This window comes from Hylaeus anthracinus, unplaced genomic scaffold (assembly GCF_026225885.1).
Source record: "Hylaeus anthracinus isolate JK02 unplaced genomic scaffold, UHH_iyHylAnth1.0_haploid 2, whole genome shotgun sequence".
In the NCBI taxonomy this organism is placed as follows: Eukaryota; Metazoa; Arthropoda; class Insecta; order Hymenoptera; family Colletidae; genus Hylaeus; species Hylaeus anthracinus.
The window spans coordinates 6,541,841-6,551,540 of NW_026534838.1; the positions used below are offsets into that span (position 1 = coordinate 6,541,841).

The 9,700-nt window shown below is 42.0% G+C and overlaps 1 protein-coding gene across 1 annotated transcript in view; it reads left to right on the forward strand.

Annotated features, from left to right (window-relative positions):
• Positions 1–9,694, forward strand: part of LOC128892998 (forkhead box protein P2-like) — a 371,825-nt gene extending 362,131 nt beyond the window's left edge. Inside the window, exons 7-10 of the mRNA XM_054153696.1 lie at positions 43–173; positions 6,332–6,407; positions 7,191–7,294; positions 8,101–9,694. Of these exons, the coding sequence (XP_054009671.1) occupies positions 43–173; positions 6,332–6,407; positions 7,191–7,294; positions 8,101–8,350 (561 nt within the window). The 3' untranslated portion in view covers positions 8,351–9,694. The remainder of the gene's footprint in view (positions 1–42; positions 174–6,331; positions 6,408–7,190; positions 7,295–8,100) is intronic.
• The last annotated feature ends 6 nt before the right edge of the window (positions 9,695–9,700 follow it).

Below are 9,700 nucleotides of genomic sequence, written 5' to 3' on the forward strand. Positions count from 1 at the left end.
TTTTTTGCGTTGCTTATTTAGTCTGTGTATTATTTTGTATAGAACGCAGTGCGACACAACCTGTCTCTCCACAAATGTTTCATGCGAGTCGAAAACGTGAAAGGCGCCGTATGGACGGTGGACGAAGTGGAGTTTTACAAGAGACGTCCTCAACGCGCTTGCAGCACGACCGGGTACGTTGCCCCGCCCCCGCCCCCTGCCCTTCTCGTCCCACCGACAATTCAAAAACAAATTTTACAACCGCGATTTTTTACTCTCTTTCTCTCTTTCACTCCATTTTATTATTATAGATATATTTACGGTATTATGTATAGATATATATATATCTTTCTCTTTTTCTCTTCGATATCACCGTATGAAATATCATCCTGCCCCCCTCGCCCCCCACCACCACCACCAGCACCCCAAGTGGATAAGTACACCATTTCAGAAAATTATCGGCCCCCTTGGTCGCACTCCCGTTTCTTCTTCTCCCTCATCCAACATTCCCTTTCCACCGCCAACGAGATATATCCCCGTTTTTTAATATTTCTATATATTTCTTACTCTTTCTATCTGTGTCTTTTTACATATTCATAGATATTTATATATATTTATATGTATTCTACATACTCACCCGATCGCTTTTTACTCTTATTACATACTCGTACCGCTATAACTCCGTTTCCCCCACCCCCCGTACCCCTTCCTCATGTTTATACTGCCAGTTTTTTACAATCTTTTTTATATATATGTATATATATATCTCAACATACGTCTTTACATATTTTTACATTTTTTTTTTTTCGAATACATACCTTTTTATATATATGTATACATTAATATTTATCGTATACATTTATGTATATATTTATATATTCCTAGTTGATAGTGTTTTAAAAATTTCTATTTTTTATACGTATATTTATATCTATATATATAGCTTTTTTTCTATATTCACGTATTTTTCATAGCTATTTATACTTATATATGTGTCTATTGATAAGGGTTTACTGTGCGCGACGCGCGCGCGTGTGCAAGCCTCGTATGTATGTATACGCACATACACGCACGCTGCTCTGTGCATCATTTATCTACATTACGATGTGTTTCTCGTACAGACTATACATCGTACCCTGCCTTCACAATAGTATCTCTTTTTTTTCTTAATATATATACATATCTACATGTCTCTATTACCCTGTTTTTTGTGTATGTTATCCGTGCGCATTCATACGTATAGATTTGTGCGCGTGTGTGTATATATAAAACCGTTTCTTTTTTCTCATACACCTGTCTCGCCGTATTAATCTGTATTGCCGATCGCTTGCGTCGTTTGTCTGTAACACGTCTGTCTGCTAACACCGAGCCTCCCGAGTTGCAATTCCGCCATCTTGTATTAGTAAAGCCACATTTCCGCGTGTACGCGAACCCTGGAGACACACTGTGTATAGTTGAAACGCTTTAAATACCTCGTACTTTCAAAAGAATAGTTCTTGTTATAGCATATTCTAGATTCTAGATTCTAGATTTCTTTTAAAAATTTGTTTACTTACAAAATTGATGTTTTAGGTAAACTATAGTATCTTTCAGTCAGATTTTCTTCTCATCCAGTTTTGAATTCATTTTACGATAGCTACAAAGATAGAATTCAATATGAAGTACGCATGGAGCTGCGTTCAGGTCGAAGCACCGACCCAAGGCACATGTGCTCGAACCTTGGCACACGTTGGCACACGTTGGCACATGCGGGACTGGGTCTTCGATCTGTACGCGACTAAAACAGAACCACTTGACTGTACAGCACTGAAACAAATTAAAACACCTAGCTTTCGTATCTTTATTATAATTACAGTCATCCACACCAAACACAAATTTTCACATCAAACAAGACACCACTGCTTTCAGACACAAACGTCTTTTGATCCCAAACAATCTTCACACGCGAGAACGTGGCTGTCGACTTTGAAACATCCCTTTGAACAAAACCAACTACTTCTTCGAAATTGTACTCGGCAGGCTGGCTTAGTATTGTGTTTGGTCCCGTGTGGGTGTGGACTGTTTTATACTTGCCCGTCTCGTGTGCGATGGTAGCCGTCAGTCTGTGGGTGCGTGACTGGGCCGCGTGTGCGTGTTTTCGAAGATCATGACGGTACGACGAGGAGAAGGAGGCTGGGAATGATTGCGAGAAGGGAGCCGCCCTCGGTTTGCTCGTGTGGAAGGAAACACGTAGTCGAAAAAACAAAACAAAAAAAAACGCAGAAAACCCGTGGTGTGTGCTTTTTAACAAGCATGTGGGCTTTGCAGCGACTAACCGATCGAGAATTGGCGAGGGCCAATGTCTCTGGCCCCTCCCCCCTTCAGAGTCTAGTCTCGAATACCCGGGATCCGGATGCGGGATGCGCCCCAGTGCAGACCGAGAACCGCAGAATTGCACATTGGTCAGGTAGTGAGAGGAGCAGCCACCTTTCTACGTATTTACTTTTACTTTTTTCACTCTTTTTATCTCTCTTTCTCTTTCACTCTCTGTATCTCTCTGCCCCGCCCTTACTATTTGCGAGTCTGTGCTGTCTTTGTTACTGTACGTTATTTTGGAACGTCGAAAATATATACCGACCACGACGGCGTCGGCGTCGAGATCCCTCCGAGTGTAAGAGACGAGGAGGACGACGACGACGACGACGACGACGGCTCACGGGGGGCGTCGAGAGTCACGGCGTCACGTGACGATCTTTCTCGTGTGGACGACGGAATTCCTCGACGGGAAAGCGTTGAATGCGTTCCGAGGACTGGACAAAAAAAAAAAAAAAACAAAAAAGAACCCCCCTCAACGACGTAACAAATAATAAGAAAGAAACCGAAACCAAAAAAAAAAAACAATGCGAAAGAAAATTCAACAAGCAGAAACAACCTTTATCTTTTTTACTCTCTTTTTCTCTATTTCTTGGTGGTCTTGTCTGTGTATACAGAACGCGATCCGCACCAATCTATCATTGCACAAGTGTTTTGTGCGCTATGAGGACGACTTTGGGTCATTCTGGATGGTGGACGACGCCGAGTTCGTAAAGCGGCGGCATCTGTCCCGCGGCCGCCCCAGGAAATATGACCCAACCCCATCACCCACTCCACCCCACCTCTCCGCACAGTAAGCACTACCACTTTTTAGAATTCTGCTGGCTGGCTGGCGCGACGTTCTGACCTTACCGCGGTATCTTTTATAACGCGGCGACCGGGACGTTTTCGCTTGGTCGTTGTCTACAAAAAAAAAAAAAAAAAAATGAAAAGAAACGTTGAAAAAAAAAGAAATTGAAAGAAAACGAACCACTAAACGCCCTTCTCCTGCCTGCTGCCTTTGTCGTTCGTCGTCTTCGTTCGACCATCACCGAAACTTCTAGCTCCGAATTGAAATCAATCGAGAAAAGTATTTTTGTAAAAATTACTATTTTTTTGGTAGAAATGTGCTTTCTTACTCTCTGGCGCGATGTTGTCCGTTCCGATTGTCAATAATTCGACGTTTCGCGGATACTGTTCGCAAGATCGGTCGCGAAGTGGCGACCAAGGCAGCAGGCAGTGGCTCTACGCAGTTTATCCAATCCCCAGGAAACGAATTCCGCATCATGCCTGCCTCGAACGCCTTTAGAATCCCGTTTCTCCGAGACTTGGACTAGAATTGACCGTTGCTCAGGAGTTGTCGACGCACCTACAAACTAGAGGGAACAGAGGAGGATTACGCTTGCTCCGCCTAAACCTCCCCAGGTTCTCCCTTTTCTCGAGCAATCACACTACATAATCGTATTCCGATGTCTGAATAGTGTGACTCGGCTCTGTCGTGTCTCCGGTGTCCAAGAATTAACGTTACGCCAATAGTTATTGCTCTCTCGCTCTATCTCGTTCACGCTCTTCCTCAAGCGACAGCCAATCGAGCTGCCTCGCCAACTCCTGAGCAACGGACAATAGCATCGTCCCTGTCTCCCTCGCTCGGAAACAGAGGTGCGTCTCGATGTAATTCTCTCTGAATTTTTACCGCGAAAATAATCGCGAAAGATGGACGCGCGAGAGCGAACGAGTAACGTTTCCAATTAAAATGTACAAACAGACACCCGCGGCTTATTAGCGGTTTAAATCTTGCGCACCTCTGCTTGTGACGTCCAGTAACAGCCCCCTCATAGTACATCCCCGTAAACGTCACTAGAACCGTAGCCCCGAGGCTCTAGCACACCCGAGAGAGCTTAAATCCCGAAACGATCCTGCAGGAGTCCAGCCACAGGACGATTGGTCCACGCTGCAGGATCCCTGATGTGTTTAGTGGTTGCTCGCATGGATAATCAAGGATCCCAATCTGATCGTTCCTGAAATATATTTAAGAACCAAAAAAAAAAACGTAACGATAAGGAAAAAAACCACCCTCCCCCCGTAAGACTTATCCTACCACTGAAAAACACTGTGCTTATAATTGTATGGTGCTTACGTAGTGGCGTTTGCAGTGTCTTGGGAGAATGTGGAAGTGTTTGCGTGAACAAACGTTTCGTTTTACCGCCTTTATCTCTCCGTTTCGCTATCGGCTGGTTTCGCCCATCCCTGAATTTCTCTTTTTCTTTTTTTTTTTTTTTTTTTAACGATTTCTCGTTCGTAACGAAGCGTTTGTCGCGTTGATTTTCTTTTTCCTTGGGTTCTTCCTTTCTTTTCTCTCTTTTGTTTCACGCTGTTAAGGTGCAAGCTGTAGCGTAGCGATAGAAAGTGCGACTCGACCTATAGTTCCTCGTTGGGGAAAGGTGAAGCTTTCGTATTCTTTTTTTCTTTTTTGTTTCTTCGATCCATGTCTCGACGACAGAAAGCGTTGTTTAAGTTATGCGTTCACCCTTCACTGTAGTTTCTTTTTTTTCTTTTTCTTTTTCTTTTTCTTCGTTTTTTCGTTCCTCACCGGCGTTCGTGTTTGGTTCTTCCTCTTCTGTTACGCCTTTAGAACGCTTTTTCGACGTGAGAATGGTGTTCGGTGTGAGTGACCATGTGTGTCAGGGCTACTCGCGCATGTGTAAATTGTGTAAATTAAGCGTCACAACTGCAATCTCGGATGATACGGATATACTCTTCGTTCATCGCCTACGACCACTCTCTTCTAACTCAGGTACCTCCTCACGGTTTACTAACTTTTGCAACCACCTTGGTAAATTTTCTCGTACTTTTTTAATCAACTTTTTTATAAACGTTTTTCGACAATTTTCTCTCTCTCTATCTCTCTCTCTCTTTATCTCTCTCTCTCACACACACACTCTCTATCTGTACTTAACTCTTCCTCTCCATATTTCTCTTTCACTCTCTCTCTCTCTCTCTCTCTCTCTCTCTCTCTCTCTCTTTCTCTCTCTCTCTTTACTCTCGACGCTCTTAGTCACTTGATGAACGGCTCCAAGCGTCGTATACATTTTTTCTCTTACATTTTCCTTCGCATGCAACCGTCCATTGCAAAAGATTTCCACGCAATTTCTATTTCGAAAGTCACCGATGATCGATTCTTGCCTGACTCGGAGTGGATTCTTTTGCGATGGAGCCAAAACGGTGCTTCTTTTCGATCCTTTGAAAAGAAGTACGTCACTCGGTCTGGTTGAGTTCCGAAAAAGAAAAAAAAAAACAGAAACGCAAGCGATTTCGGACGAAATGGTACGGAGGTAAGCACACAGGTAAGCCTCGGAGCCGTTCATAAGCCACGACGTCGTTTCCGAAGCCAAAAACGAAGAAGTCCATCGGAAACGGGAGCGCTTTTTGAATTTTTTCTATTATATACACATAGACACTTTTTTAAATCTAATCTCGCTCAATCTCAGCCAAGAGCGGATCGTTTGGACGAGCTAAGTGAAACCTGGTAAAAGAAAAAGAACGGGTAAGAGTTTTCGAAACTCTTTTTTTCTCCTCTCTTTTTATCTCATTTTTAATACAATATATATATATACGTGTTTACATTTTTTCATACTATATATACTTCTCTTTACAACTATCTATCTACTATCTATCTTTCCATTTTCTCTCTCTCACTTTCTCTCTATATCTATATACCTTTTACATATTAAAACTCGATCACACGTGCACACATTGTACACAACAAGCTCTATATCTTTACCCCCCGCCCCTCGCCCACCCGACCAAACCAACCCCCTCCTCTGCCCAGAACCACCACAACCCCCAACCCCCCGAATTTACTCTCGAAAATTTATTCCACCCGTATACATTCACACAAAACTAAAAAATAAATAAATAAATAAATAGTAAAGAGCTTACATACACGCGTTTACGTTTCAGGGAATATATTCGCAGGCGAATTTCGACGATTACTAATAGAATTTTCTCTGTCGATATGTAGGGGTGTGCCGTCGAAGAGTCCAACCCTGACGCACAGCCCGACCATGTACGGTGATGCTTTGAACGCCAATCTCCAGGTAACTGTTTAGGATCGATGGCACCTGTTGGCAGGGGTTGAAAAGGGGCGAAAAATAACTGTACATGTTACATGTATAAAGGTTCTGATGAATTCATTTAGTATTAAGCCTACCGACCTTTATTTAACATCTATTTCTATCGTGATCGATTAAATGTTCTAGAAACACTTTTTTCAATTTGATGAAAAAGTATTTCACGTGATAGTAAATTCAATAATACATGTAACAATTGTATATAATTTATATATTGTATATGAGAACTGTATACAGAAGTTGGAAGATGGTTATTTGATCGGTCGTGGTAGGGTTTGTGTTCAGAAATAGTTAAAACTTTAAACATCTTGGTAAATTTGTAAATTAAATTCAATTGTTTAATTCAATGGCATACCAAGATCGAAATACAGTAATTCAATAAATTCGTATCCATGACCCCTACAAAACCATCAATTTAAAAATATGTATTTCACTTTAAAATGTCATGGTCTACCTTCTTACCAAAGAAAATTTTCTCTTGCTAATTCTCAAATTAAAATTTCTTAACAGTTAAATAATACCAATTAAATTCTCTTTGACATATTTTTTCAAGGACTCCCTGAAAAATCGTAGTAACTGGTTTGTGATACCCTGCATAATTCTTTCAACGTCATTCCGGTTCTTGAAATACTTTTCAACCCCTGCTTATCTACTTACGCTTTAAAATTAACGTATCTTTCGTAGTCTCGACGATAGGTAACCGTACTGATTATTTTGACTAATCATCTAATGCAATTTGAGTATTTCCAGGCGGCGCTCGGTGACTCGAACATGGGCTTTCTGAGCAACTCGATGTGCACGTCGACGACGACGAGTCCCGACAAGGAGCATGTGTTAACACACAACGATTTGATGTAAGTAGAACCAGCCTCCCATCGTGGAAGTTTCTATCGTTTCGGCCACTTTCATTCGCTGCAAACTCGCCGCTGTTTCGAACCGTTTTCGCAAAGAAACTTCTGCTGTTTCCCAAACTCTTACGGTCAACTTCACAGGAATTTCTGTTGTTTCGAAGCAATTTCATTCGTGAGCAAGTTTCCCTGAGGTTCTGTCAACGTACACGTTTTACTCGAGGTCCAGAGAAATTTTGGCAACTTATTCGAATAGATGAAATAAATTTTCGACTGGCGAAATGCATAGGGAGATGCATAGGGAAATTGAATGACCACTTTCTACTGTTGAGATTTTTTAGGGTGTTGAATTGTTTAGTGTGTTGGGTTCTTTAGGCAGTGATAGTTATTTAATGGAGAGAAATTTTTCCAAATATGTAGGATGTTCAAGTCCAATTCAAGAATGGGTAAATATAAACAAATTTCAGAAGAGAGGTATTTGGTGCAGAAATTAATTCTGTGTAACTCATTTATTCATTAAGATATACATGTATAGTTGTAGAAACAATTTGCATGTTTTATTACTGTGGAGGCTAGTATTATAATCTAACAAAATGGGAAGTGGATACTTCTGTTTAGTGTCACAAATAATTAAGAGTAAAAGCACAGAATAAACACTTCTATTAAGAGTTACAAATAATTAAAACTAAAAGTTCAGAATTAATTTCTACGCCTAATAGTTTCTCCCACCCTTAACCAACGACCTCCCAGCGTCCCTCACGTCGCCAAAAAGTAGTCCTCGTAACGTTTGGGTTCCCTGTTGAAATCAACAGGTCACCGTTGGATGAACCAGCCGTGCACATAAAGCAGGAGGGCCAGAGCCCGGAGGGGGGTAAACTCACGAGATTAATAAAGCGGGAGCTGGTCGACGCGCCTGTCGAGCAAGAGGGCGAGGAGGATCAGGTGGACGAGAGGGAGTATCCCGAGAGTCACGGGCACGACTCGGGCCAGGACGAGGACATGGCCGAGGACCTATCGATGGCGCCGGACATAATGACCCCGGAGGATCAGATCGAGGCGTAGTATCGCTCATCGGGCAACGATTAGGTTCGAGAAGTCGCTTCGAGAGGAACGAGAGCCAGCTTCTTCCTCGTCGGCGTCGACCGGGCGAGCAGCTAGACGCGCAGCGAACGAAGAGGAAGAAGACGACGAAGACGACGACGAAGGCCCCCTAGGACCACCCCAGCCCTCCACTCCTTCTTCGTAAAGAGATATCCCCGCACTCATCATATCCGAAGCCGCGGCGCGTAACCACGCCGGCTTTAAAGGTAAAGAAACAATTAACGAAAAACACTAAACGAAACACGAGAACCGCCAAAACCATTGGACGGTCCCGTGAATCGGTCGCGACGTGAACGTCGACGAGAGTCGACGCGGTGAACCGCGATCCCTCGATCCATATCCTTACTCAAGCAATTGCGAACAACGATGTGTTTTCTGTTCTCTCCTTCCGTTTCATTTCGGAACCGCGGTTATATCTATATAACATAATTATATACATATACATATGTATCTCTCTCTCTCTCTCTCTCTCTCTCACTCACTCACTCACTCACTCACTCACTCTCTCTTTCTCTATCTCTATCTCTATCTCTTTCGTGTACATTGCATTAGCGAGTAAATGAAGAAGGAAACGAATCGCAACACCGCGATCGTTCGTAGCGTTTCGACGGACACCCTTCGAGGAAAAGGGATGATAGAGGAAGGACGCTGTCGGTCTACGTCCTCGTAGCTCGTTTCCAGAGACGGGTAAAGTTATCTGGGTGTATTTAGCACGTGGAATTATTGGTAAACCGGGTTTGTCTTGACAGTAAAACTACCGAGAGGTACAATGAAACTTGAATCGATATGGCTTTTTGAATCGCAGCCTTGGTCATTGCGTAGTGGTGAAAGACAGAGGAGATAATAAATTAGGGAGTAATGAGAATACTGATTGTATCGATTGTTTAGGGAATTTTTGCTTCAATATTAAAACTATCGAGTCAATTTTACAGAAGACTTCGAGTTTCTTTTTAAAGTCATTCAGACATCAATAAATCTTTTACTAATAATTCTTCAACATTTTCTGATAATTATTATAATACAGAGTTGATTTAATTGATAGATCAACTTAATCATTGCATAGTGTCGCTAATTCGAGGAGATAATAAATTAGGCTGTTGGAATACTGCTGATTATTGAATTGATTATATTCAATCATCAACAATTCTTTTACTGCAACATTTACTGACAATTATTATAATACAGAATTATTTTTATTGGTACATCAACCTGCTCCTCTTTCCTAGAACAGGTTTGCATTGAACTCGGTAGCTTTGGTGTTAAAATGATACATAAAATTGGAGCTATAGACTGAAATAATTAACCTCTTCG